Consider the following 26,188-nt stretch of genomic DNA (forward strand, 5'->3'; position numbering starts at 1 on the left):
GTCTTACCCACTGAACCATCTCACTAGCCCAGAGACACACTTTTTTTGTTGTTTTGAAATAAGGTCACAAAGGTCTCTCCGTGTAGCTTTGGCTATCCTATAGACCCACCTGCCTCTGCCTCCCAAGTACTGGAATTAAAAGGCCTGCAACTGCAACACCACCTCTCAACTGAAAGACCCCCAGAACTGGGGAGATCCTTACTCAAGTCTCGGGATGACGTGACCACCCAATGACTCACGAGAGACCGAACTTGCTGCAATCACATGAGGTTTATTGGGGATAGACCGGTAGGTACCAGGGTTGATCTTGTGACCATGTCGGCCAGAGGAGTTCGACCCCGGGGTCGATCTCGTGACCATGCTGGCCAGAGTTCAACCCCGAACACAAGAAGTGAGGAGTATTTAAGGAAAAAAACATAAGCTGGGGGCGGGGAGAGGGTTACCAAGGAAACAGAACATAAAAACAGTGGAAAATTTCAGAGGGACCCAACCCAAGGTATTCAGTTAGGGAGGGAAACATATTCATTGTAAGAATGTAATCTTTGCCCAGAACCAAGGCCCTCTAAGGGTAGAATCACCAACCAGGGAAGTTATTACACCAGTGGATCTACTTTCTTAACACCACTGTCACCTGCTTTCACTCTAAAAACAAAACAACTTTGCAAACATCTATAATATCATACCATTTAAGACTTCTTTTCCCATATTCTGACCCACGCTGACCTCAGCCTTAAGAATAAGATGGACAAGCGGGGCGGTGGTGGTGCACGCCTTTAATTTCAGCACTTGGGAGGCGGAGGCAGGCGGATTTCTGAGTTCGAGGCCAGCCTGGTCTACAGAGTGAGCTCCAGGACAGCCAGGAGGGGCAGGTAAACCAGAGCCCTGAGGTTCTGAGTTAGCCAAATTCCTGGAACTAGCTACTCCACCTTTTTGGCTTGTGGTAGAGGTTTTTCATGCCCCCTTTTGGGTAAAAGTTATACATTATACATTCTAAGATTCTCCAGCCTTTCACAATGAGGCAAAGGTTTATGAATGTTGTTTTTTTTTTCTCTGTGTAGCCCTGGCTGTCCTGGAACTCAATCTGTAGACCAGGCTGGCCTCGAACTCAGAAATAAGCCTATTTCTGCCTCCCACATGCTGGGAGTGTTCTGTCTTTACACACCAGAAGAGGGAATCAAATCGCATTACAGGTGGTTGTGACGTGGGTATGAGGAATTGAACTCAGGACCTCTGGAAGTGCAGTCAATGTGAAAGCTATTAACCCCTGAGCCAACTCTCCAGCCCTGGCTGTCCTGGAACTCACTTTGTAGACCAGGCTGGCCTTGAACTCAGAAACCCACCTGCCTCTGCCTCCCAAGTGCTGGGATTAAAGGCGTGCACCACCACTGCCCCGGCCTAGCCAAAATGTTTTTAATCCCAACACTCTGCGGGAAGAGGCAGGCGATCTCGAAAGTTCGTTGCAAACCTGACCTACCTAGACGTACAGGACAGCCAAGCATATATAGAGAAACCTGTCTCAAAAGAAAAAAAAAGATGTTTCCAGATATGGCCGCAAACACTAGGCCTCAGACAGCTTGCCCAACTTTTCCAGACCAGCTGAACTTAGGAGCCATGAGTTCCAGCCCAACTTAGGAGCTCTGGTGCCCAAGGACCACAGAAGCACATTTTGAACCTCCAACCACCCAGCCAGCCCACGTGCAACGAGAAAAGGATAGAAGGGAGCGCACTTCCGGTGTGAAGGTCTTACAGTGATGCATCATGGGACTTGTAGTTCGCCTTAATTGGACCCGGGCGTGGCCTCCGCAATGCACGTTGGGAACTGTGGGGCCGCGTGGCATGCTGGGAACACGAGGCTTTAAGGCGTTTGAAAGCTTCGCCCGTTCCCGCACAGATTTCGGGATGCCCTCGCCCATTTTAGAGGAGCACCTGGCATTTGAAAAACCCTTTGTTTTTCTTGTGGGGCGATATGACGGGCGACAGGGCAATCTCTTCCTTCCGGCGCACCCTTTCGTCAATGGGAGGCGCCCCCGTGGGCAGCCGTGCGCGTCCCGGTGGCTTCTGGGTAGCGGTTTACCCCCGCCCACTGCGTTAGCGTCTTCCTTTCGCCGCCAGACGCCGCCGAGGTCGCACGCGTGAGGTCTGTCCACCGCAGCCGAGTGAGTAGCCTGACCGGGTGGGCCGCGAACAGTCGGGACTAAAGGGTGGACTGCGGCCGCGAGTCGAGGGTTGCACTGCCTCCGTGATCGGAGGCTTAGTTCCTCACTTGGCCTCACTTTCTGGCTAGAATAGAGGGGGAAGCAGGAGGCCTCTAGGATAACCTCACCACCGTGCCCTCTTTCTCTGTCCCTTTCAGCATGCGCTACGTCGCTTCTTACCTGCTGGCCGCCCTCGGGGGCAACTCCTCTCCTAGCGCCAAAGACATCAAGAAAATACTAGACAGCGTGGGCATCGAGGCGGACGATGATCGGCTCAACAAGGTAGCTTGCTGCTTTCTTGAGCCCGCTGGATCCAAATGTCCACTAGTGGCGGCCCTTATTCTGTTAGGTCCGGATATTATCTTGGAGGAAATGTAGATGACCTATTGAAAAGGGTGGACGGAGGAGGCCTACACCCATCTTAGTGATAGTTTTCTTTTTAATCCTCTTGAGGACCTTACACAGTCAAAGAAGTCCCTGTGTGACAAAAGTCCTTTTGAGACAAGTTCTCACCCTGTAGCTCTGGCTAATCTGGAAATCAATGTGTAAACCCGTTTCCTAAGTTAGTTTTCTTTTTGTTTGTTTTTCGAGACAGGGTTTCTCTGTGTAGCTCTGGCCATCCTGGAACTCACTCTGTAGACCAGGCTGGCCTCCAACTCAGAGATCACCTGCCTCTGCCTCCCAAGTGGTGGGATTAAAGGCGTGCTCCACCACCCAGCAGATTTTTTTTTTTTCTTAATTGTCAGTAAAAGATGTATGTGTGTAGATGTATAGATGCCAGCAGAAGCATCTGGGTGTAGGGTTAGTGCTGGGAATCATACTCTAGGATATGGCAGAGTCCAAGTCTAAAGCAATGGAGCTGTCACATCTTCCCTTACGATTCCTCTAGAAAGGTATTTTACACCCTACCTAGGTTGTACCTAAACTTCACAGGATCTTAGAATTTTAGTATCTAAAACTTCCCGTTGCCAACATCTTTGTTGAGAAGATCCAGTACGGTCTCATGGCTAGTAACTGGGTGTAGAGAGCTGGTCTGGTAACTTGTAATACTGACCCCCAGCTATGGTTGCCTACTTCAGGTCATCAGTGAGCTGAATGGAAAAAACATTGAGGATGTCATCGCTCAGGGTGAGTTCCTGGGAAGTTACCATGTCCATGGTCCATCCTAATACCTGCTGGTCAGCCAGTGATCTGCCAGGCTTCGCTTGTGGACCAGAGCATCCTAGAAACTCTGCCAGAGTTGTGCAAGGCCTTTTTATTTAAGGCTTGTGCCCGCAGCGCTTCTGAACACGCTCAGGAGCTGGCAGTGGGGTCACTTCTTGATTGTTTCTACCAGGACATAAAATCCTTTACTGTGAACAGGGACTGGGGTGCTAGAAATTGGTGCAGGCGCTTTCTTACCTTTTATTAGGCGGACTGCCAGGCTAGTACATACTTGAAATCTGAGCACATAACAGTGTGCTTATCCTGTGCACATGACAGGTATAACCGGCTCAATAAATGATCCAGCCTGTGAACTCGCCCCTGTGGCAAAAGAGCCTGGACATTGGGGCACACTCATGGTAACGTGTTCAGTTTTTTTTTTTTTTTTTAAGATTTATTTATTATTGTAAGTACACTGTAGCTGTCTTCAGACACACCAGGAGAGGGCGTCATATAGCATTACAGATGGTTGTGAGCCACCATATGGTTGCTTGGGACCTTTGGAAGAGCAGTCAGTGCTCCTAACCCCTGAGCCATCTCTCCAACGCCCGTTTGTTCAGTTTTAACAGGGTTTCTCTGTGTAGCCCTGGCTATCCTGGAATTCACTCTATAGACCAGGCTGACCTTGAACAAAGAAATCCGCCTGCCTCTGGCTCTCAAGTGCTGAGATTAAAGGTGTGTGCCACCACTGCCTGGCCAACTTTTAGATTTTTTTTTTCCTGGTTTTTCAAGGCAGGGTTTCTCTGAGTAGCCCTGGCTGTCCTGGAACTCACTCTAGACCAGGCTGGCCTTGAACTCAGAAACCCACCTGCCTCTGTCTCCCAAGTGCAGGGATTTAAAGGCGTGTGCCACCACCGCCCAGCCAATTTTTAGATTTTTAATTAGCTTAAAAGTGTGCACCACCAAGCTCAGCCTGAACTTTTTTCTTTTTTTTTCCTGTTCTTTTTTTACTTGGGGACAGGGTTTATCTGAGTAGCCCTGGCTGTCCAGTAACTTAATGTATAAAGTCAGGCTGGCCTCAAACTCAAAATCCACCTTCTTTCCAAGTGCTGGGTTGTAGATGTGTCTCACCACTTCCCAGCTTATTTTGTTACTGTATTTGTGGTTGCTTTTTTTTTTTGTTTTGGTTTGGTTTTTTCGAGACAGGGTTTCTCTGTGTAGCCCTGGGTGTCCTAGAACTCACTCTGTAGATCGGGCTGGCGTTTTTTTGAGGTTTTTGAGACAGCAGTTAAGACAATGTTTCTCTGTTTAGCCCAAGCTGGCAGTGAACTCAGATCCTCTACTGGGATTAAAAGCATTAAAAGCATGCCTAGCTTGTCTACCTTATTCTTTTTTTTTTTTTTTTTTTTGAGATAGGTTTTCTCTGTATAGTCCTGACTGTCCTGGAACTCACTTTGTAGACCAGGCTGGCCTCAAACTCAGAAATCCACCTGCCTCCGCCTCCCAAGTGCTGGGATTAAAGGCATGCACCACCACTGCCCCGCTTGTCCATCTTATTCTTAAGGCTGAGGTCAGCGTGGGTCAGAATATGGGAAAAGAAGTCTTAAATGGTATGATATTATAGATGTTTGCAAAGTTGTTTTGTTTTTAGAGTGAAAGCAGGTGACAGTGGTGTTAAGAAAGTAGATCCACTGGTGTAATAACTTCCCTGGTTGGTGATTCTACCCTTAGAGGGTCTTGGTTCTGGGCTCATGTTCTCTTTATTTTACGTAGGTGTTGGCAAGCTGGCCAGTGTGCCTGCTGGTGGGGCTGTGGCTGTTTCTGCTGCCCCTGGCTCTGCAGCTCCTGCTGCTGGTTCTGCCCCCGCTGCAGGTAAATAGAGATCTGATGAGAGGGTGGTGATCGAGGGGGGTTGGTACTCAAGGTTTATTGTTGGCTGGGGCTCCTGGGACAATGTGGATGAGTTCTTGGGGCAGTGCTTACTATGGTGTTCCTCCACAGCAGAGGAGAAGAAAGATGAGAAGAAGGAGGAGTCTGAGGAGTCGGATGACGACATGGGATTTGGCTTGTTTGATTAAATTCCTGCCTCCCTGCAAATAAAGCCTTTTTATGTATGTTGTGTGGCCTTTAAACATTTTTCAACATGTGATATGCTGTGTCTTCAGCTGAGGCTCCACCCAGAGTATGTTGGGTCATTGGGGAGGAAGAGGATCCCCAGGATCCCTTTACTTAGTAGGGATTTGGCTTTAGAGAACTGTCAGGCCCTGTGCAGCTTTCATTAAATATTCTGGGAAAACAGGTATGGGAAATGTGAGCCCGAGTTGAAATGCTGTTTGAGTAGTTGTGCTGTAAGACTAGTTCATGGATCAAATACTCAGCTTGATAGTGAGGGTGTCCCTAAGCTTCCCTATAAGGATTGTGGTGTCAAGGTATAGGTAGCTTTTCAGTGTTAGCTATCTAATGGCTGGTTCTGCATTGTTCATACTTGTCATATGCTGGCTATAAACTTTTAGGGCATGCCTCTTAAGTAGGCTGCTATGTGGAGTGTAAAACTCAGGACTTGGTGAGACTGCAATGTAAAGGGTCTGTCAGTCTTTTAGGGAGACAGATGGAGGAGTGTTAAACAGACTGAAGATCACTCTGGTGCTTCCTGTGGCAAGGAATAAAATATGGCCAGGGAGCCAGGAAGGGTGGTGGATGTAGGAAAGACCAGAAGACACCCTTTGCGGTGAGCTATGAGGTAGCATGTAAAAATGGGGCTAGGGGTAGGAGGGTCCAGGGTTCTGGGCATAATTCTAGCCTGTACGGAGAAAGAGGGAAGGGGCTTGTGGTGCTTAAGGTTCTTATAAGGTTGTTCATGGGACTTAACCAGCCTCAGGATTCTGAGAAAGGCCAGCCCTGTTCTTGGCACCAGCATCTCCCAGGGGCCTGAAGGGTGTGTGCCTAAACAGCCTTACTCTGTGGAAATGAGAGCAGAGGTCCTACTGAGCTAGACAGCACTGCCCCTCCGGCCCATTACTGGAACAAAAATAGTGGAGAGGAACTTAAGTTGTTAGCTTCTTCCTGTGACCACCATGATAAGCCCTGGGCTTACTGAGGCCTTGTTTTCTACCCTAAACTCAGTCATATTAATCAGGACATACCCGTGTACACCCAACCTTGAGAACCTTTGGCCTCATTCAGTGTGTGGTCCAAGCCCACATAGAATAAATGTGCCTAGCATGAAGAACCTTTAAAAGTCAAAATTCTGGGGGGCTGGAATGGCCCAGCGGTTAAAGAGCACTGACAGCTCTGCCAGAGGTCCTGAGTTCAAGTACCAGCAACCACATGGTGCCTCATGACCATATAATGGGATCTGATGCCCTCTTCTGGTGTGTCTGAAGACAGTGACACTGCACTCAAATACATAAAATTAAATTTTTTTTTTTTTTTAAAAGAAGTCAAAATTTTTAGTCAGGAGGCAATGGCAGCTCACACCTTTAATCCCAGGATCGGCAGGTGGATAAGAAAAGGCAAGTTCTGAACTGAGTACAGAGGTAGAATTTGTCTAGGACACCCTGGGTTCAAATTCCAGAATCTTCCAACAAAAAAGGCAAGTTCTAAGCCAGGGTTTCTGAGTTGAAGGCCAGCCTTGTCTACAGTGAGTTCCAGGACAGCCAGGGCTACACAGAGAAACCCTGTCTCGAAAAAAGAAAACAAAAAAAAAAAAAAAAAAAAAAAAAAAAAAAAAAAAGGCAAATTCTGGGAATTGTGAGTGTGTGCTTATCAGTATTTAAGTCAGATGACAGAAATACCCATACCTCCAAATCTAGAGGGCCACGCACCCCTTTGATTTCTGGGTATATGCTCATATTTTTCTAAAAACGGACTAAAGAGATGGCTTAGTGGCTAAAAACACTTGGCTGCAACAGAGAACTCAGGTTCTGTTTCCAATACTGGGTATTGGGTGGTTTGGTGGTTCAAAGTCCTCTAGCTCCGGGAATTAGTCTCTTCCCACCTCTGTACCTGCACTCAGGAGCTCATAAGTAGAAGTAAGCTTTTAGCCAAGCGGTGGTCGCACGCCTTTAATCCCAGCACTTGGGAGGCAGAGGCAGGTGGATTTCTGAGTTCTGAGGCCAGCCTGTTCTTTATAATTTTGAGACAGGGTTTCTCTGTGTAGCTCTGGCTATCCTGGAACTCACTCTGTAGACCGGGCTGTCCTAGAAATCTACCTGGCTCTGCTTCCCAAATGCTGGGATTAAAGGCATGTGCCACCACTGCCTGGCTGGATGCTCTGTCTTTACTGATTGCCAGAGCTCAACTCAGTAGCCCCAGAAGTACCCTACCTTTTGACTATACAGTGAGTTGGTACACCGTTGACCTCACCTGTTTGTGCACCTATGCTGGGTGTGAAATGGCCCATTACAGGATGGGTCATTGTGACTGTAGAGAAATGTCTCCAGAACTCCTTGGACCTGTGGCCTAAACTTGTTTCCCTACACCTACCAGCCCTACCATGTTTCCTTCATTCCCAATTTAGTCCTTGTCCTTGGGACCACTAGAATTGTGCCAGCCCTGGCACCATTCACCCAGCTTTCACTCTGTTGATACACACTTCCTTCTCTTGATGGCTGACATCCAAGGGTTTTCAACATAACTGACCAGACCACCTGCCAAAGAACTGTACTCCATTTTCTGAGAAAACTTCACAAACAAAATGGCTAATAAACTAAACTGCTTCAAACTCAGCCTCATGACGTGTAAGGATCCCCTTGAGTGTGTTATTTTTAACACACTTTGGCTGCAAGCCTGCATGGTGTACCTTTAAAAGGCAATTAAGCTAGGGGCCTCTAATTCCAGCATTTAGGAGGTGGAGACAGGTTTCGAACTTAGGACTGAATTCCATAATATACAGTAGACCTGTTACCTTGCATCAAAAATTAGTTATCTTTAGATTAATAAGCTTCAAAACCCCTCCATGTCACGTACATAACTACTGCTAAGGTACTTAGGCACATTTTTAAGGCCTGCACTTGCCTCTTAAGTGCCTCTCATTTGTATGCTTAAACTAATTTCATTCTTGCTGGTCTTGAAATTCTTTGTGGTGTATGTCAAGGTCCTGGGTCATCTGAATAAAAGGCACTGGCTGAGAGATTTTCATGTTGAATTGTTGACAACGCAGTTGTACTTCTGTTGTGACAGGTCTGGAGCTGAGCTGGGAATGAGAATTTTTGGGCAAAAAGACACTGTCTCCCATAACCCCAACCTTGTTTAGGGTGGGGTAAGATGAGGGCTAGGTTTTAGCCTGTCCCTCAGCTGAGAGAACAATCTGGGGAAAAGGGTGAAGGGTAGCATTGCCCAGGAGTACACCACTTCCTGGAACAGTTAGTTGGGGTGAAGCTCTTGTCTGAGACCAAGTAGACCCCCACATTCGGAGGAGCCAGGATCAGACAGTTCAAACCCAAGTGAGCAGCTGGGGTATCGAGGGTCCTATGATGGGAGAGCAGGATTTGAGTCTGTGACAGTATTTGCTGGGCCAGTGTCAGTCTGTTTGGCCTGTTGGTTTTGGGGGCCTTAGTCTGAGTGACTCAGGTTTTCAGGCATGAGGGGGTACTATGACTGCGATTTGGCCCAGGTTCCATCCAGTTCGTCTGTGTCCTGGCGGGTATCCCTGGAGAAGGAGAAGGCACCTGCTCACAAATTCCCGGCACCCAGATCTGTACAAAACTTGCACTTCTCCACTCGCTCGGGTCTCTCTGAGTCCAGGGTCTGCCCAAGCTGTGGGGTTGAAGGAGCTGTAGGGTCGAAAGGGAGAAGCTGAAGCCTGGGAATCCCCCCTCTCGATCTCTCAGATGGCTTTGCCCAGCAGGTGTCGCAAAGGGGCGGGGCTTCGGGGGCGCGGCCGTTCCCTACTTGATCCAGTTGGGTCGCGCGCCCAGGTCCCGCCCCCTGCCGACCAGGTCCCGCCCTCACCCAGCACTAAAACACCTCCTCCTCTGCCTGCCGGCACAGCGTCTCCGCCTCCGCCGGCGGAGACCCCAAGGTATCAGGACTGCGGGACCCACCGCCCGCAGGACATCGAGTCACGATGTTCCCGAGGGAGACCAAGTGGAACATCTCATTCGCTGGCTGCGGGTTCCTCGGGGTCTACCACATTGGCGTGGCCTCCTGCCTCCGTGAGCACGCGCCCTTCCTGGTGGCCAACGCCACTCACATCTACGGAGCCTCAGCTGGGGCGCTCACCGCTACAGCGCTGGTCACTGGGGCCTGCCTGGGTGAGCCGGGCTGCGCGGAAGTTGGGCAGGGTGTGGTGGGGACCGCGCGGGCAGGTGGATGCTCTAGCGTCCCACGCCTTGTTCGCGTAGGGAAGCTGATCCAACAGCTAGTGCAGTAGGAGCGGTGGAGAGGGACGTCTCTGCCTGTATTCCGGAACTATGACCGAAAGTCCAGTTCTGAGCCCCGGTCCGGGGCGGGTTCTAGTTTGTTTTTGTTCTAAGAGTGTCTAGGGACTGGGGTGCGGCCTGGCGCGCTCTTGGCTCGTGGCATTCTCTCTGGTGCCCATGTAACCCGCCTTAAGGGGCACAAAGGTTGGGGACCGGCAGGTGCTACTAGACTGTTATTGGAAAGAGAAAGTAAATCGTGGGCGGGGCCATGAGCGAGAGAGAGGAGTGGCACTGGTCTCCCCGAGCTGGCTGCCAGCGGTCACTGTGTCCTGAGGCTCTGCCTCTACAAAACTGCTGTGGCTCTGGGGCCTAGTACAAGGATTCCTCAAATGGGCATCTGGATACTGTGGCGTGGTTCCTAAAGGGACCTCTGAACGCAGCTGGAGTCAGAGCTGGGCATAATTGTTTCCTCTGACCATGGTGGATTGACAGCTGTAGCCAGCTGACCCACTTCACCGGGTGTCCATACTTAACGTGCTTTGAAGGGCTTGAGGAGTACAGAGATGGGAAGGGGGGCTGAATCTCACACTTCCGGCTACCACGTGGGTTGTTGTTTACAGCACACAACGTTCTTCCTCCTTAGGAGTCCTGGGAACTGCTGCCCATCCCCCGTCCCATAGGTCAGCCAAGGTGACAAGGGCATCCTGCTCAGCAGGAGATTGTCTAGTTTTCTGCAGTCTCTTTCCCATCACTTTTGCCCTGAGGAGGGAAGAAGAGAAGGAACACAGTTCTTGTTCTTGGTACCTGAAGTTCACCCTGTGATCTTGGGGATGTCATCACTGGCTCTCATGGGGATTTTCAGAGGAGGGGCTATAGTGGGTAGCTGGTCTCAGGACATACATGAAGACTGCACCTGAGTTGAGAATGCATTAGGGATGCCACTCTCACAGAACTACTTACAACCAATACTTTGCACAGGCGATCTTGGGCAGCTAGAACTGTGACAGTTTGCCTGGTGTCAGCTGTAAACCCTTGGTCTGTATGTCCCATGCCTGCCAAGGAGAGCATCTTGGAGGAGGGCATGAGTCCTGGGGGCGGGGCGAACCCTAGATTCTCCTCTCCCTGGACACTGTACTCTTACTCTGGGTCAGCACCCAGGGCTTCCTAAGTGTCGGAGTGCTTGGGCCCACCACTTTCAGTTAATGTTGTTGTTTTTGTTTATTTTTTTGAGACAAGGTTTCTCTGTGTAGCCCTGGCTGTCCTGAAACTCACTCTGTAGATCAGGCTGTCCTCGAACTCAAAAATTCATCTTCCTCTGTCTCCCAAGTGCTGGTATTAAAGGCGTGAGCCACCACTGCCTGGCTAAGTTAGTGTTGTTGAGGCTCTCTCTCTTGGACTGGACTGGGCTTTGTGGGTCTGCACACCCACTTATATCTGGCCAAGTAGGTGAAGGTTGAAGTAGGTCAGAGTTGACCCTCTGTCTTCCCCACTCTAGGCCACGTGCCATACCATGTTAGGCACAGTGACTCATGGGGACAGGCAGTTGGGAAATACCAGGCATAGGGCAGGTTTTAATCTCAGCTGGCCAGCTCCTGCTGTATGCCATCTTCCAGGGTGGTGGCCTGCCTCCTCTACTTAAGTGGCAAAGTCCCAACTGTGAGCCAGTCCCCGGTGTGGGCATAGGTGTCTTCAGGGTCAATGGAATGTAACACCTCCGAGTGTATCCTGGGTGTGGAATCCTGGAGGAAGAATGTTTACTAAGCTGGGAATGTTGTCCCTGATCCTGGCCCGGCTACCCCAGGTGAAGCAGGCGCCAATATTATTGAGGTGTCCAAGGAGGCCCGGAAGCGGTTCCTGGGTCCCCTGCATCCCTCATTCAACTTGGTGAAGACCATCCGTGGCTGTCTACTAAAGACTCTGCCTGCTGATTGCCATGAGCGTGCCAATGGACGACTGGGCATCTCCTTGACTCGTGTTTCCGATGGAGAGAATGTCATCATATCCCACTTTAGCTCCAAGGATGAGCTTATCCAGGTAGGCACTGGAGAAACTGTGTTGGGGGTATGGGGTTAAGTCAAGGCAGAGCCCTGTCTACTACTCTTGTCTTGTTCTTCAGGCCAATGTCTGCAGCACTTTTATCCCTGTGTACTGTGGCCTCATTCCTCCTACCCTTCAAGGGGTGGTAAGTATCTCTGCTTGGCCCCCGTCCCGGAATGAGAAGCATCGTCTATTGTCTCTAGGCTGTAGGAAAAAGGGGTGGAGGAGAAAGGCCATTGGGGCACCTTTCTCCCTCTCAGTCCCTCACTGCCTGTGTGTTGCTCTACTTTCCATGACTCAAGATCCAGGCAGGTCTTGGGGAGACTCACACTTCCTCTGGCTGGTGTCCATCCCAACCCCCTCTCTCTGGCCATTTGCTGAGTCCCCAGTGGCCAATGCTTAGTGGGCCAAAGGCTCAAATGGAACGGAATAGGGCTGCCAGAACACCCTGCAGGCCCCTCAGTGTGTGACTATGAATGTGTGTTCTTACAAAGCGCTATGTGGATGGCGGCATTTCAGACAACTTGCCACTTTATGAGCTGAAGAATACCATCACAGTGTCCCCATTCTCAGGCGAGAGTGACATCTGCCCTCAGGACAGCTCCACCAACATCCACGAGCTTCGAGTCACCAACACCAGCATCCAATTCAACCTGCGCAATCTCTACCGCCTCTCGAAGGCTCTCTTCCCGCCAGAGCCCATGGTGAGCCCCCACAGCTAGTCCTGACTAAGAATTCCTGGAGACTTCTGAGCCTTGGGATGGCAGTGGGGCTTTTGGATGCTTTCCAAGGTTTATAGCACTTCAAGCCAGGGCAGGTTGTTGGTGGAAGTGACAGTTACAGCAGTACTTCAACAACACCATTCACACTGATTTATACCTCTGCCACAGGTCCTCCGAGAGATGTGCAAACAGGGCTATAGAGATGGACTTCGATTCCTTAGGAGGAATGGTGTGTGGGCAGCCCTGGGGTGGGAGAAGCTGGACCTGCAGTGCCCCCTGCTGGCCATAACCTCTGATGGCATCTCTCTGTCACCCCACCCCCCAACCCAGGCCTACTGAACCAACCCAACCCCTTGCTGGCACTGCCCCCAGTTGTCCCCCAGGAAGAGGATGCAGAGGAAGCTGCTGTGACTGAGGAGAGGACTGGAGAGCAGGATCAGTTGCAGCCCCATGGAGAAGATCGGATTCTAGAGCACCTGCCTGCCAGACTCAATGAGGGTGTGCCACGGGGAGGGAAGCTCAGTTAGGAGGCCTAGGAGGCCTCCACTTCCCTAACTGACTACCACCTTCCTTTCTGCAGCCCTGCTGGAGGCCTGTGTGGAACCGAAGGACCTGATGACCACCCTTTCCAACATGCTGCCAGTGCGCCTGGCGACTGCCATGATGGTGCCTTATACTCTGCCGCTGGAGAGTGCAGTGTCCTTCACCATCCGGTGAGGGTGGGAAACGGAGTCTGGGGAGGACACATCAACATCGATCTCAGGGACAGAGGTCTAGGATCATCCACAAGCAATGAGCCACTTGGGAGGCTTGGGGAGGATAGGTCTTCAGTACCTGGCAAGGGAGCATCAGATCCCAACCTGTTGTTTCTGAGCTTAACGCTCTCGGTGCTCCCTTCTTAGCTTGTTGGAGTGGCTGCCTGATGTTCCCGAGGATATCCGGTGGATGAAAGAGCAGACAGGTAGCATCTGCCAGTATCTGGTGATGAGGGCCAAGAGGAAATTGGGTGACCATTTGCCTTCCAGGTGAGCTGCCCTGACCGCCTGGCTGCCTGGGTCCTGGGTCCTGGGTGTTGGAATCTCGGATCTCCACTAAGCCTTCCTTTCCTCCATGCTTCCTCCCCACCTGCAGACTGTCTGAGCAGGTGGAACTGCGGCGTGCCCAGTCTCTGCCGTCTGTGCCACTGTCTTGCGCCACCTACAGTGAGGCACTGCCCAACTGGGTACGAAACAACCTCTCGCTGGGGGACGCGCTGGCCAAGTGGGAAGAATGCCAGCGTCAGCTACTGCTGGGTCTCTTCTGCACCAACGTGGCCTTCCCGCCGGATGCCTTGCGCATGCGTACACCTGCCAGCCCTACCGCCACAGATCCTACCACCCCACAGGATCCACCTGGCCTCCCACCTTGCTGAGAAACACCCTTCCCATCTCGCCCTGCTACCAGCCAAGCTCCGAGTTGTCCTGCCCTTCTAAGAGGAGTGAGCCCCCAGGGCGGAACAAGATGCTGTCCCCATCCAGCTCTCCCCCTTACATGCTGTGGAATGAGGACATAGGACCCTGCACAGCTGCAAGCGGGTTTTTGATGTGAAACCTTTCACCAGCCACTCACTACACTACTTCTGGTGGGGAGAGATGACGAGTCCCCCCCATCCCTGGAGCCCACAGAACCCTCCCCTTCACCTGTGCCTTACTCCTGCCCACTACCTTTTCAGTGCAGGGTCAGTCTTAAGAACTCCACATCTGCCGCTCCTCCCCATTTTCCAACTTTCCTTGCAGAATGTGTGAAGAATTATTTATTTTTGCCAAAGCAGATATAATAAAAGCCACAGCTCAGCTTCTGCCTTCCTCACTTCTGCATGTTACTCTTACCTCTGACTGTGGTCAGCAACAGAGCTTTCTCCCAGTGAACGGGTGTCTCAATACCTAACAGTTGGGCTTCACAGGGTTCTTTGAGTCCTGGCAGCTGGGGACCCTCTCATAAGGTCAGCCTCTGGCAAGGACACACGGAAGCTGCTCTGTTTTCCCTGAGGCTTGCTGACCGTCTCTTGGGCAGTGTTTCAAGGGCCAGAGGATATGTTCAGGAGTTTGAGACCCTTAGTGTTAATAAAATCTAAAGTGTTGGGTTAGAGTGGCTCAGCAGTTGAGCAGCTGTCTAGTATGCACCAGGTCCGGATTCCATCTCAAGCACTAGGGGGAAAATGTTTACAAAAGGTGTCACCCACACATCCACTCCACATGGTGACACGTAAGTGAGGGTGTGGAGTCGACCTCAGGGCTGGATCCCTGTGAAGGTTGAAGCTTCTGGAACTGAGACCTGGGGACCAGGGAAGCTCCGCTCCTGACCCGCACTGGGGCATCTTGCCCAGAACTTTGTGCTTGGCTCCTCTTTCTTGGTTGTCACATGCTCCATTGCCAGGTGCATGTGCCTTTTCCTGTACTGTAATCATACCTGCTTCCCGCCAGAACCTTGGGAGGGCTCTGGAGTACTGAGGCAAAGTAGTGAGAGTTCACCATGGTTCTCCTGAAGTACCCCGTGCTGTGTTTGTGTATGTGTTGTAATAGTCTTGGAGGAAGGGGAACTGTGAGTGGGGGTGAGCTTAACTGTCCAGTTGGAGGACTTAGCTTAGTCCTACGAGCTCAGCACCCACTTGCTCCTCCCAAAGGGGTGGGCTTAACTGTCTATTTGTAGAACTTAGCTTAGTCCTACGAGCTCAGCACCCACTTGCCCCTCCCAAAAGGTGCACAGTGGCTGCGGTTGCAGCCCCTAGCCAACAATAACGGTTGGTCTGGTTATGGGACCTGGGACAGCAGGACTGGGCGAGCCGGCCAGGCAGGTCCCTGGCCTAGGGGCCGCCCCTTGTCTCCAGGTCCTGTCCTATACAGCAAGCCTGTTGTGGTTCTGCTTGAGAAGCACAGGGGCCCCCCAGCACCTCTGCAGCCTGTGATAGCCAGGCCAGCTTTTCAGGTCAGTTTAGGGGCTTGGTTGGGGGGATACCCTTGGAAGTAGATGGGTTTTCTCTTAAGTAGGACTTCGGAAGCATCTTCAGAAGTTCCGGAAACCCTGATTAAGACTGTGCCCCATGAAGAGTGCCGAGGGCAGACTGCCGAGGTGGTCTCTCTTGGCCCCATACTCAATTCCCCAACACAGGAGAGCTGCTAACTTACATGCCATTCTCTAGTATTAAAATTAGAAGACTCTAAATTGGAAAAGAAAAGAGAAGAAAGTCTAGTGTCCCCAGCACTGGATACAGCCACTGAAAGTATTTGTTTTATTTCCTGCTCGGCATTTTCCTACACACACTTCTTGGCACCCTAAGTCTGGATACTCCGGGCGGGGTGGGGGCTGGCAAATCGGCACCTCTCCGGCCTTGATTTTGTCTTAAAAGGGTCTTTGGTGGTGGTGCGGGGGGCGGGGGACAGGGAAGCGGTAGGAGTGAGGGACACAACATTGCTGCCCCCTGTGGGTCTCCGGGGAGAGCTAGCCACTCTGGGTCGGGTCACCAGGACAGGAGAGGCGGGACAAAGCTCCAGCAGCGTTCGGGTGGAGGATCCACCCGGACGTGCTATCCCGGGGTCTTCTGGCCTGTAAGGCCGCAAGGTAGCTCTGGGTCCGCGCCCCTCGGGGGCTGTCGGGGTCCGGGCAGGGGCGGAGCGCGCTGCTCGTTTCCGGGAGGAGCGGCCCGCCTGCGGCAGGTGCGGCGGCGCTGCTCCCAGGTAGGCATTTGCTCGCAGGTCCCCGCGGCTGGGGTCCCAGCGCCGCGCCCTCCGGGCTTCCCCACCCCCAACCCCGGGCCACAAGCTCCAGTGGTCGCACCTTCGGACCGCTGTGTGGAGCGGCGACCGCACGCATCTCTGTCTGGAACGGCTGTGTTCCTGGGGTGAAGACAGCTAGCCCAGACGTGCGTGGATGAGATTTGCCTGTGGGCCCACCCCGCTGCCTTTCCTCTGGACTCCCTGGAGCCTGGCGGCAGTGCGGCTTCCGGCCAGGATGGACCTCCGGTCCCGTGGAGCCCTGGAGCGGTTGGTGGGGTGGTGACTGTGCCTGGTTGAAGTGAGGATAGCCATGGTGGGGGGGGGGGCAATAATTATTCCAGGTTGCCCTACCATACTCTTCCTCACGTTTGCTTGTTCCTTTTCTCCCGGAATATGAGTAGGGGGAAGATGACCTCAAAGACTGAAAAGTGAGATAGTAGTCGGTCAGTGTCACTGAGCTGTAGCTTTGGGAAATGTGGGGTTAATACACTGTGGAACTGACAGGTGGCTCTAATTAGAGGTGGGATGTCCGTCCATTCCAGGAGATGAAAGGGAGGCCCCAGGGGAGGAGAAAGCTCCAGAGGCTGTGTTAAACCAAGATGTGGGGGTGTTTCTTTCGAAAGCTGTCCAGTGCCCAAGCCTGGGACCTTGCACCTGCACCCTTAAGGCCCGATTGGTAGGTGGGAGGGGCCGATGGAGTTTACTTTCTGCTAACTTGCCAGCTGTCAGAAGTCCAGGTTATCGCAGGCTCAGGCCTGAGGCTAAGGACTTAGTCCGAAGTGGTTCAGCCCTCGACCTTAGGCAGTCCGAGCCTGGGACCTCCCAAGTCCAGGACGGGGCAGACTCTCTACTCTCTGAGCCTCTTTCACTACAAAATATCTGCTGGCTGCCAAGAGCTGGCCACTTTGCTTTTACATTTTTACAAGTCTTTTGTAGTAAGGTCACACCTTTTTTTTTTTTTTTTTTTTTTTTTTTTTTTTTTTTTTTTTTTTTTGAGACAGGGTCTCACTGTGTAGCTCTGACTGTCCTGGAACCCACTCTGTAGACCAGACTGGCCTCGAAACTCACAGAGATCCACCTGCCTCTGTCTCCTGAGTGTTAGAACTAAGGGCATGTGCCACCAATGCCTGGTCTCACTTTCTTTTTTGTTTTTTCTGTCTATGTAGTTCTGGATGTCTTGGAACTTGCTATGTAGACCAGCCTGGCCCTGAGCTCACAGATATCTGGCTAACTCTGCCTTCCCAAGTGCTGGGGTTAAAATGTATGCCACCATATCCATATGTGACCTCCCTTTCTTGCACTGGTTTCTTCCTGGGACTCAGCCTTTCCCCAGGATCTCTCCTTCCTGACAAACTGGGTGCTGGGCAGCACCTCTGGTACTGGCCCTGTTTCACCCATCCCAGTGACCCCGGAGCACCCCGTCTCAGTTCCTTTTGTCAGTTCAGGAAATTACCTGAAGGTCAAGGAGGTCCTAACCTCTCTACCTGCACCCTCTGCCACACTTTTGTCCCTCTTTCTATTTATTCTGAACGTCCCCTTTGCTTCACAGCACCTCCAAGAGCCAAGACTTGCTCCTATGGCCAGCCCTGGGCTGCCTGGAGCTGGGGAGGGCCAGGAGGAAGAGGAGATAAAGGGGGTCTCAGCAAGGCATCGTAGAGCAGAGGTGCTGCAGCAGGCCCAGGAGCTCTTTCTACTGTGTGACAAGGATGCCAAGGGCTTCATCACTCGTCAGGATCTGCAGGTGAGCCCCAGATCCAAGAGGTTGCTAGACCCAAGGCCGATCTTGGCTGCTCACCGTGGTCTTTCTTGCCTGGTCAGGGTCTGCAGAGTGATCTTCCCCTTACGCCTGAACAGCTGGAGGCTGTGTTTGAAAGTCTGGACCAGGCCCACACTGGCTTCCTCACAGCCCGGGAGTTCTGTCTAGGCTTGGGTGAGCAGGTCCCAGCCACCTGGAGACCCTCTCCAGGGTCCCAGGAGACCTAAAGAAAGCCTGTGCCTTTCACAACTTCCCAGCCATTCTGTTATCTACACACAGGCACATTATGAGCTGTACCACCCCCAGCTACTCTACAGTGTATGGTCTGCCCTCCCCCAATCCCTTCCTCTCTGCCAGCCAAGGTGGGGCGGGGGAGCTGGCTGTCACTTCCCATTCCCAGGCCAATAGAACCAGAACAAGGAAGAAAAACAGGAAACTGGGCCCTGAGAGAGGGCAGGATTGTACGAGGCTGGAGGGAGCTGGGTAGGTCCAGGGTGCTAACCCGAAGTCCTGATAATCTCCCCTCGAATGTCTGCAGGGAAGTTTGTGGGGGTGGAGTCGGTCCCAGGTGGATCCCCCTTGAGGACTTCTGAGGAAACCTTTGAGTCGGGCACAGGGGGCTCTCTGGAGGAGGAGGACGATGTTGAGACATTCTACACTTCCTTGGAGAAGCTAGGAGTGGCCCGGGTCCTGGGCGAGTGAGTTGATGCCCACTCCCTTTTCGAGAGTGTTTCCTCCTCTGTTTACAGTCTGTCCACCTTGCCCACCTATCTGTTGTTATAGAATCCCTAGGTCCTGCCAGTCCATCCCTTGTCTGTTGTGGCTGTCTGGTGGAGAGTGGCCTGGTGTGATTTTCCTCAGGATTTGCATTTCAGGAAGCCTTAGCTCTGCGGGGCGCGGTGCCACCAGACACCTTAGGCGCTCACTGGCACAGCTCTTGGTATACAGGCCACCTTACACTCGCAGAGGTCAAGGAAGCATGAGAGCACCAAGCAAGGGATGAACTGTGTGCAGCCGATGTGCCAGTTCGGTTCTCCAGGGGTTTCACTGTGAGACAAACCCTCACCCACCAGTTCTCGTCTCTGATCGCATCCTCCAGGCAATGGGCTGTGAGGACACTCTGGGTCGGGCTGCAGCGCGAGCGACCTGAGTTGTTGGGCTCTCTAGAGGAAGTTCTGATGCGCGCATCGGCCTGCCTGGAGGCGGCGGCCCGGGAGCGCGAAGGTCTTGAGCAGGCGCTGCGGCGGTGAGGGCTGGCCTAGCCTGGCGAGGTCTGGGGACTTACGGAGTGGGTAGAGACTTGGCTCGGAAATGATCATGTCTATGGTGTCCCGGTTCCTCGAAGGCGGGAGAGTGAACATGAGAGGGAGGTGCGCGGACTGTATGAAGAGCTGGAGCAGCAGCTCGGGGAGCAGCGACACCGCGGGCAGAGCCAGGTGGGCCCGCGCACGCCACGCCCAGCCTTACTGCTGGCCTCTCTGGCTCCGCCTTCCCCGAATTGGTCCCTCCCCAGAGGACTCACCTCAGGAGTCCAAGCTGCCCCAAACCTGGGTGAACTGTGCTCTGCCTCAGCAAGCGCCCCTTCCCGTGCTCTCCACCCCTTCGCTCCCTACCCTTGCCTTCCTCCTCTGAGCCCGGAGCGAAGGCTCTAGTGCGGCTGTACATCCCAGAACCTACCTCGGGAGGAACAGAGGGGCCACCTGGAGCTGGAGCTGCAGACCCGTGAGCAGGAGTTGGAGCGCGCAGGTCTGAGGCAGAGAGAGGTAAGCCATTGAGTTCCTTGCCTAGACTCAACTTCTTTTGGGGGGAGGGGTATCTGTGCCTTGGGGTCCTCAACCAGGAGCCGCACGGGTTTGGGGTCAGCTTGGGACCGGAGGGGTGTGGTTCACCAGCCAGTATTCCACCATTCCCCAGCTGGAACAGCAGCTGCAGGCCCGGGCTGCAGAGCAGCTAGAGGCACAGGCCCAGCACATCCAGCTGCAGAGGGCCTATGAGGCCATAAGGGCACAGCTGGACCAGGCGCAAGAGCAGCTTAGCCGACTGGAGGGCGAAGCACAAGGTCGTCAGGAGCAAACCCAAAGGTGTGGTGAAGTGCCTGTGGTCTGGGTAGGAGGGTCTCTTCCACCACCTTGCATCTGGATCACTATCTTCCCATCCACAGGGATGTGGTTGCTGTCTCCAGGAACATGCAAAAAGAGAAACTCAGCCTCTTAAGGCAGCTGGAGCTGCTGAGGTGGGTCAGGCCTGCCTGGGCTAATGTGAAGTGGTTTCAGGTTTCCAAATATTATGGGCTCGTACCCATGTTGCTGGAAGACCTTATGTCTGCCCTATAGCTTTCATGCTGAAGGCTCTGTAGTTCTCTGGACTCAGGGCAAGCATCTCCCACATGCACTTTCTCCTCTAGATCTTAGCCTCCTCGGTCTCCCACCTCTCTTTTCTAGGGAGCTGAATCTGAGGCTTCGAGATGAGAGAGATGCCTGTGAGACTAAGCTGCTGGGCAGTAGCCACAGGAAGGCTCTAGCTATTGCCCACAAGCCCGGACCCATCTACTGCTGCTGCTGCTGTGGCTGGGCTTGGCCCTCCAGACGAGGCTCTGGCCACCTTCCTAGTGCCCGATGACCAGCCCCAAATGACTCACTTCCTTATCCAGAGGACTGCTCCTAGGAGGGACTGGTCTTGGGTGGCCGTTGCTTGCTAAGTATGTGGCTCTACCCAGAAAACATCCTGTGCCTGAAGGAACTAACCTCAGAGTGGTCAAGGTCTTCAGTCTTTATCCTGTCTTCCTTAATCTTTGTCTAAAGGACCAATAAAGGCCATTGTATACTGTGCACTCCTTGGCTTTTGTGTGTTTGGGAGCCACAGTGCATTTGTGGTTCACGCTTGGTGTCCATAGCACAAGGTGACATGGAGGGATTTACAGGTGCACATTACCCTGTCATTTCTGCAGCTGTGGGTTCCTGTGTGCTTGTGTATACTCTGATTCTGGATATTCACCAAGTCCTCACATCCCTCCCAGCTGAAGCTCTGAGGACTCCGGTTTCAACAGGTGTCGGCTCTGGCTCCTACGCTAGTCCTCACATGGAAGGTCCCGCCCGCCCCTCACTTTTGTGGTCAGCTAGCTCTCTGGTCCAGGTCCTTTATCCATCATCCTTTGGCACAGTTCCTAGACAGACCATATGCTATCTTCACTGGGTACCTCTCGCAGGGCCCTCATGTCTCTGTGGGATCCTCCACACTGTATCTGGAGCTTCCCCTCTGGCATTTCCTCAGCCGCTAGAACCAGCAGTTTCAGCGTGGTTCTCCCGGCTTAGACTGGAAGAAAAATTGGTCTTGACCTCAGTTCTGGGCCTCTGGTGGACTAGGTGCCTTCCTTCCCTCTTCGCTCCCCACCTGGGTTCTACCTCCAGCCTAGCTCCTCTGTCTCTGGGTGAGTCGGGGGTTTTGATGACAACGGGCACCCACCCTTAGTCTAACTTTACAGACCCACTGGCAGATAGATTCCCTAGGTCTCTCTTGTGCACTTCAGCACCAAACCAGTTAGGACTTGCCTGTCCCGGCCGGCTGTGGGCGGGGCTGCGCCCGGGGCGGGGTCGCGCGCGGGGCGTGTCCTCGCAGGCCCCGGGCCGAGCATTCTCTGCACTCCGAGTGATCGCTCCTTCAGTGGCTGCCGGGGCTGGTATTTCAAAACGTGGTTGGTGAGTGCTCCGTGAAGCCAAGCCAAAGGGTGTGGGGAGCAGTGTCCTGAGTTCCTCGCTCACTGGTGTTCCTAGTCTCCATAGCTGGCCTCGGGGACGCCCAGGAGGCAGAGCCCGTAGGACGTGGCTGCAGGCTCCTTTCCGGAAGATCGACGCCGGGGCCCGGCAGCTAGAAGCGCGGCGGAGGGGGAGGGGTGAGGAGGAGAGCCTCTGTGGTTCTTGGGCAGGCCTGGCGGTCTCTTTCGAGCAGAAACCCCAAAAGTTAAAGTCTGATCACTTTATTCATTGTCCCTGGACACCAGTTCCCTCCCCTGAGACCTCAGGTCCGCCCACTGGCTCGGGGCGGGGGAGGGCGGCAGAGGCGGTGGTGACTTCATCTCTATGACGCGGGGATTCCTCGCCTAGCCGACTTCAGTGTTTTATCCCGTTGGTGGGGCGGGTGCCGGGTGCTATCGAGGGCCCAGGGGAGGTCTTGTCCAGGCCGCAGGAGCTATTTCTGGCTGGTTCCGGCTCCCACGCCGGCACTTTTCTCAGGGAATTTACATTCAGTCTGCTGATTGTCTCCTGGCTTAGGTTGCTAGATATGTCGAGAGAACCAGCTCCCCATAGGTTCTGGGCTTTTAGAGCTTAGTCCCGGGGTCTGCCTTATGGACAGGCTTCTGTTTATGTTATTGCCTCCTTCCAGTGAGGCAGCATGTATTTTGGGGTCCCATCTCCAAACGGAGGTCTGAAATCTCTCCCACTTCCAGAAGTGGACCGTTGATGCATCCTCCCTCAGTTTGCAGTCGCTGCTGTTGGGTGGGGGAGGGACTGTGATGGATTGGCCTGAAGGGTGGGGCACCTGGAGAAGGCATTTGGCTCCTCCTTAGATCAGGCAGGCCAGCAGTGTTCTCTGGCCTACCGCCGTCCAGTAGAAAACAGTAGGCTTGGCTGTTATGCTTCCTTGCAGATCTGGTGGCTCTGAGAACCATTTTGACCACTGCTTCATTTACCATAGGAGGAGTGGCAAGATCCCACCTGCTAGGTGAAGGGCAGATCAGTGACTTTTGACCTGTCCCTGCTGGTCCTGACTTCCAGTGGTGAGTGCTGGTGCTGGGGCAGAGCCTCAAGGTGGCAGGATAACAGTTCTGCTTAGGTGTCTGAGAATCTGGCCTGCCTCAGCTGAGGTCTGTACACTGTCCTAAGTCCTAAGTAGCGTGTCTAGGGCAGGGTATGCCTAGGGAACCCCTGGAGGAATGGCACTATGGAACTGGGGGCCTCCCCCTACAGTCTGAAGGGGAGCTGATTGCACAGGCTTCACCTACTGGCATCTTATTGTCTCTGCCCTGGCTGGTAGTAGAGTCTACCTGAGGGTGGCCTGAGCTCTCTGCTTCTCTGCCATATCTGGGGATGGGTATGAGTGGTTAAGTACCTAGCAGCCTGCTTGTGGGGCTCAGGGAATGCATGGGGGTGGCAATCCACAGGAATGTACCCTGAAGGTCTGCTGGAGCCTTTTCCCCTCAGTTGCCAGCGGGAGTGAGTCAGCAGATGTTTGGGGGTCCTCCATGATAACCCAACCTGTGTCTGGCTGTGAGGGTTTAGTCCAGGAAGTGACTCACATGTTTCCTGGGAAGGCTTCTCTGAAGATAGATAGCTGGTTGAGCTCCAAATTCTGCAAGCATCTGGGGACTGCTGTATCCTCTCTTGTCTCCATTGGGGTATATCTGTCTTCCTAGTTGGAGGCCTGGTGCTTCGGGTCATCTGACCTCCTCCCCATTTCTCCAGGCCCAGGATGGGTGAATTCAATGAGAAGAAGGCAACATGTGGCACAGTCTGCCTCAAGTATCTGCTGTTCACCTACAACTGCTGCTTCTGGGTGAGAAGAGCTCCATTCTCCCTGCATCCCTACTCCCCATGTTGGAGGCCTGGCCTAGGAGCTCAGTCCCAGCTTCCAGACCCAGGCCAGATATGGTGACCAGGATATCCTTTCTGCAGCTGGCCGGCCTGGCCGTCATGGCAGTGGGCATTTGGACACTGGCCCTCAAGAGTGACTACATTAGTCTGCTGGCCTCAAGTACTTACCTAGCCACAGCCTACATCTTAGTGGTGGCTGGTGTCGTTGTCATGGTGACTGGAGTCCTGGGCTGCTGTGCCACTTTCAAGGAGCGTCGGAACCTGTTACGCTTGGTCAGCAGGGCATGGTGGCACATGGTGGGCTGGGGGTGCCTGGCATGGTGGCACATGGTGGGCTGGGGGTGCCTGGCATGGATCTCTCAGGGGGCCTCTGGTACTGGTTCTGGGGAGTTAACTGGTTGAGTATATTACTGCAAGCCGGCCTTGTTGAACTCAGTGGGGCTTCCAGAGAAGTATCAAGGAGCGAGGCAGCCCCAGAGTGTAGCTCCTTTATGAATTCCTCTTGCTTGGCCTCTTGGGTTGGGGGCTTGGCTTTGTGGTGCTCTGGCACTAGCAATCCCCCACTTACTGGGTCCCTGCTCCCTAGTACTTCATCCTGCTCCTCATCATCTTCCTCCTGGAGATCATTGCTGGCATCCTGGCCTATGTCTATTATCAGCAGGTAAGGGCCTGGACAGGCCATGGGGTATGTCCAGAACATGGCCCTGTCCATCCCATTGGAGGTCCTGACTCCAGCTTTGCCCTCGGAGGCCTTAGAGTTTGATCCTACCCACAGCTGAACACAGAGCTCAAGGAGAATCTGAAGGACACCATGATCAAGAGGTACCACCAGTCAGGCCACGAGGGTGTGACCAGTGCTGTAGACAAGCTGCAGCAAGAGGTGGGTGTCCCCTGTAACTGCCCGCCTTCCCTGCATGGTGCTGTGTGCTGGCGAGCTCTGAGGCTCAGCCCCATGCCTCTTGTAGTTCCACTGTTGTGGCAGCAACAGCTCTCAAGACTGGCGAGACAGTGAGTGGATCCGCTCTGGTGAGGCAGACAACCGCGTGGTTCCTGACAGCTGCTGTAAGACTGTGGTAACTGGCTGTGGCAAACGGGACCATGCCTCCAACATCTATAAAGTGGAGGTAGGTGGGTGTTTGCAAGAGGTGGGGCTAGGCCAGACTGGTCTTCAGGCAGCCTGGTCCACCACCATTCTCTCCCACTAGGGAGGTTGTATCACTAAGCTGGAGACCTTCATTCAGGAGCACCTGCGAGTCATTGGGGCCGTGGGCATTGGCATTGCCTGCGTGCAGGTATGGAAACATGGAGGTGACTGGGTGGGAACACTAGGGTGGTAGGTGGTGCATACAGCCCTGTTCACATCTGCCTGGCCCTGTGCAGGTCTTCGGCATGATCTTCACCTGCTGCTTGTACAGAAGCCTCAAGTTGGAACACTACTGATCATGCTGGCAGGCCACGTGGCCAGCCTTGCACTACATCCCAGCCCCACTACTGAAAACTACTGACTTAGACTGCTGACTGCCAGAAGTAGCTTCAAGTGCCTTTCACTGCACACCAAAGTCCCAAAGCTTGAGGCAGCGTACTTTGCCCCAGCATTAAGAAGAGGGGGCACATATGCCAGTGTTGGGCTAGGCCTGGCTAGTAGAAAAGGGTTTAGATTACTTGACGGAAGTGCCCCTCATGCACAGACTGCTTACCTTTAGGTAGCTGTGATCTGCAGTAAGTCTGGGGAGAACCTGGGCATACCACTACACGGTGGGTAAAAGCAGGTGGGAAGGGGCCTTTCTGGTTGGACCAGGCACCTTTCATGCCTGCTACCGGGAACCCTTAGATCTACCTGCCCCAAACAAATGGGGCAAGCTGAGGGGAACACTGATCCCACACTTTATGCTCTGTCCTCTCCACACAGGCCTCTTGCTCCTAACAGCCTCAGCCCTGGCCTTTTCTCACTACTGATAACACTGTGTAAATGCTCCATGTTCCTGTACACTGTCTTCTTTTAGAACATCTCTGGGTGGAACATGGCTGTTTTCATTCACTGCTGTATCCCAGATGCCCACAAATGCTCCTGCTCTGTAACGGGTGCTCAATAAATGTCTAAGCAGCCGAGTCAGCTTGCTGACAGGACTTTATGGTCCAGGGTAGCTGGCGTTCTTACAAGAGTCAAGGATGGGGAAGCCCAATGGCGGTTACAGTGAGGGTTGCGACCTCTGGTAGCTGGAACACCCCCAGCCCACTGTAGCCTGGATTTACCTTATTCAAGGATTGTCCATGCTCAAGGAAGAGTCTGGAGGCCCTGGTAGGGTCAGAGGGCAAGAGAGGAAGCAGGGCCTGTTGGGGCTGCCCTGGCTCCTGTTTCTCAGGCTTAGCCTATCAGAGCAGCTGATAAGTGGTCCTGAGGTGCCTTAAGCTGATTCTGTTCCTCATAGACTTCTGTGCCAGATGGAGGCCACCATGGGTTCTCTGGACTCTAGCCTGAGGCAAAGCCTTAAAAACAAAACAAAAACAAAAACCAGGGATGGTGGTAGGATGGGGCATGCTGTGCCACACACCTTTAATCCCAGAATTCATGAAGTTTCAAATCAGCCAAAGCTACTAGAGACCTGGTCTTGAAACAACCCAAAACAAAAAGC

General features: G+C 53.1%; 4 protein-coding genes, 1 long non-coding RNA gene and 1 other non-coding gene across 13 annotated transcripts; 5 read left to right on the forward strand and 1 right to left on the reverse strand.

Annotated features, from left to right (window-relative positions):
* Positions 1-2,020: 2,020 nt before the first annotated feature.
* On the forward strand, positions 2,021-5,452 carry Rplp2 (ribosomal protein lateral stalk subunit P2). Its single transcript, XM_031388859.1, has 5 exons — positions 2,021-2,156; positions 2,354-2,477; positions 3,275-3,323; positions 5,112-5,210; positions 5,340-5,452. The coding sequence occupies exons 2-5, from the start codon at positions 2,355-2,357 to the stop codon at positions 5,414-5,416; spliced, it is 348 nt and encodes a 115-aa protein (XP_031244719.1). The 5' UTR covers positions 2,021-2,156; position 2,354; the 3' UTR covers positions 5,417-5,452.
* On the forward strand, positions 3,352-3,488 carry LOC116104325. The gene has a single exon (XR_004123831.1). It is a non-coding gene; the product is annotated as a small nucleolar RNA SNORA52 (small nucleolar RNA).
* A 3,783-nt stretch (positions 5,453-9,235) lies between the features above and the next one.
* On the forward strand, positions 9,236-14,307 carry Pnpla2 (patatin like phospholipase domain containing 2). Its single transcript, XM_031388860.1, has 9 exons — positions 9,236-9,592; positions 11,502-11,734; positions 11,817-11,882; positions 12,232-12,441; positions 12,628-12,688; positions 12,790-12,957; positions 13,040-13,172; positions 13,362-13,484; positions 13,591-14,307. The coding sequence occupies exons 1-9, from the start codon at positions 9,406-9,408 to the stop codon at positions 13,868-13,870; spliced, it is 1,461 nt and encodes a 486-aa protein (XP_031244720.1). The 5' UTR covers positions 9,236-9,405; the 3' UTR covers positions 13,871-14,307.
* A 952-nt stretch (positions 14,308-15,259) lies between these two features.
* On the forward strand, positions 15,260-20,797 carry Cracr2b (calcium release activated channel regulator 2B). 5 transcript variants are annotated; one of them, XM_031388863.1, is made up of 10 exons: positions 15,260-15,423; positions 17,378-17,952; positions 18,030-18,141; positions 18,506-18,665; positions 19,067-19,213; positions 19,313-19,403; positions 19,638-19,730; positions 19,882-20,048; positions 20,129-20,200; positions 20,409-20,797. In XM_031388863.1, exons 2-10 carry the CDS (start codon positions 17,788-17,790, stop codon positions 20,584-20,586), a joined length of 1,185 nt encoding a protein of 394 aa, XP_031244723.1. In that variant the 5' UTR covers positions 15,260-15,423; positions 17,378-17,787; the 3' UTR covers positions 20,587-20,797. The 5 variants fall into 5 exon arrangements, with proteins under 5 accessions (XP_031244723.1, XP_031244722.1, XP_031244721.1 ...); XM_031388862.1 differs by having other exon boundaries at positions 17,761-17,952; XM_031388861.1 differs by lacking the exon at positions 15,260-15,423 and adding an exon at positions 15,876-16,172 and having other exon boundaries at positions 17,761-17,952.
* LOC116103230 lies at positions 15,705-20,533 on the reverse strand. Its single transcript, XR_004123434.1, has 2 exons — positions 18,007-20,533; positions 15,705-16,500 (listed from the first exon to the last, which is right to left on the reverse strand). It is a non-coding gene; the product is annotated as an uncharacterized LOC116103230 (long non-coding RNA).
* A 742-nt stretch (positions 20,798-21,539) lies between the features above and the next one.
* Positions 21,540-25,669, forward strand: Cd151 (CD151 molecule (Raph blood group)). 4 transcript variants are annotated; one of them, XM_031388872.1, is made up of 9 exons: positions 21,540-21,662; positions 22,612-22,741; positions 23,378-23,517; positions 23,637-23,828; positions 24,142-24,216; positions 24,331-24,435; positions 24,521-24,679; positions 24,761-24,847; positions 24,936-25,669. In XM_031388872.1, exons 3-9 carry the CDS (start codon positions 23,434-23,436, stop codon positions 24,993-24,995), a joined length of 762 nt encoding a protein of 253 aa, XP_031244732.1. In that variant the 5' UTR covers positions 21,540-21,662; positions 22,612-22,741; positions 23,378-23,433; the 3' UTR covers positions 24,996-25,669. The 4 variants fall into 4 exon arrangements, with proteins under 4 accessions (XP_031244732.1, XP_031244731.1, XP_031244734.1 ...); XM_031388871.1 differs by having other exon boundaries at positions 23,427-23,517; XM_031388874.1 differs by having other exon boundaries at positions 21,565-21,662; positions 22,660-22,741.
* Positions 25,670-26,188: the final 519 nt, after the last annotated feature.

The sequence above is a fragment of the Mastomys coucha genome, unplaced genomic scaffold (assembly GCF_008632895.1).
Source record: "Mastomys coucha isolate ucsf_1 unplaced genomic scaffold, UCSF_Mcou_1 pScaffold21, whole genome shotgun sequence".
Classification (NCBI taxonomy): Eukaryota; Metazoa; Chordata; class Mammalia; order Rodentia; family Muridae; genus Mastomys; species Mastomys coucha.

Coding starts and splice junctions, on each gene's coding strand:
- Rplp2 (XM_031388859.1), top strand. CDS start 2,355: ATGCGCTACGTCGCTTCTTACCTGCTGGCCGCCCTCGGGGGCAACTCC. Junction 2,478..3,274: donor ACGATGATCGGCTCAACAAG/GTAGCTTGCTGC, acceptor TGCCTACTTCAG/GTCATCAGTGAGCTGAATGG. Junction 3,324..5,111: donor TGAGGATGTCATCGCTCAGG/GTGAGTTCCTGG, acceptor TATTTTACGTAG/GTGTTGGCAAGCTGGCCAGT.
- Pnpla2 (XM_031388860.1), top strand. CDS start 9,406: ATGTTCCCGAGGGAGACCAAGTGGAACATCTCATTCGCTGGCTGCGGG. Junction 11,735..11,816: donor CCAAGGATGAGCTTATCCAG/GTAGGCACTGGA, acceptor CTTGTTCTTCAG/GCCAATGTCTGCAGCACTTT. Junction 12,689..12,789: donor TCGATTCCTTAGGAGGAATG/GTGTGTGGGCAG, acceptor CCCCCAACCCAG/GCCTACTGAACCAACCCAAC.
- Cracr2b (XM_031388863.1), top strand. CDS start 17,788: ATGGCCAGCCCTGGGCTGCCTGGAGCTGGGGAGGGCCAGGAGGAAGAG. Junction 18,142..18,505: donor GGAGTTCTGTCTAGGCTTGG/GTGAGCAGGTCC, acceptor GAATGTCTGCAG/GGAAGTTTGTGGGGGTGGAG. Junction 20,201..20,408: donor AGGCAGCTGGAGCTGCTGAG/GTGGGTCAGGCC, acceptor TCTCTTTTCTAG/GGAGCTGAATCTGAGGCTTC.
- Cd151 (XM_031388872.1), top strand. CDS start 23,434: ATGGGTGAATTCAATGAGAAGAAGGCAACATGTGGCACAGTCTGCCTC. Junction 23,829..24,141: donor GTCGGAACCTGTTACGCTTG/GTCAGCAGGGCA, acceptor CCTGCTCCCTAG/TACTTCATCCTGCTCCTCAT. Junction 24,848..24,935: donor TTGGCATTGCCTGCGTGCAG/GTATGGAAACAT, acceptor GGCCCTGTGCAG/GTCTTCGGCATGATCTTCAC.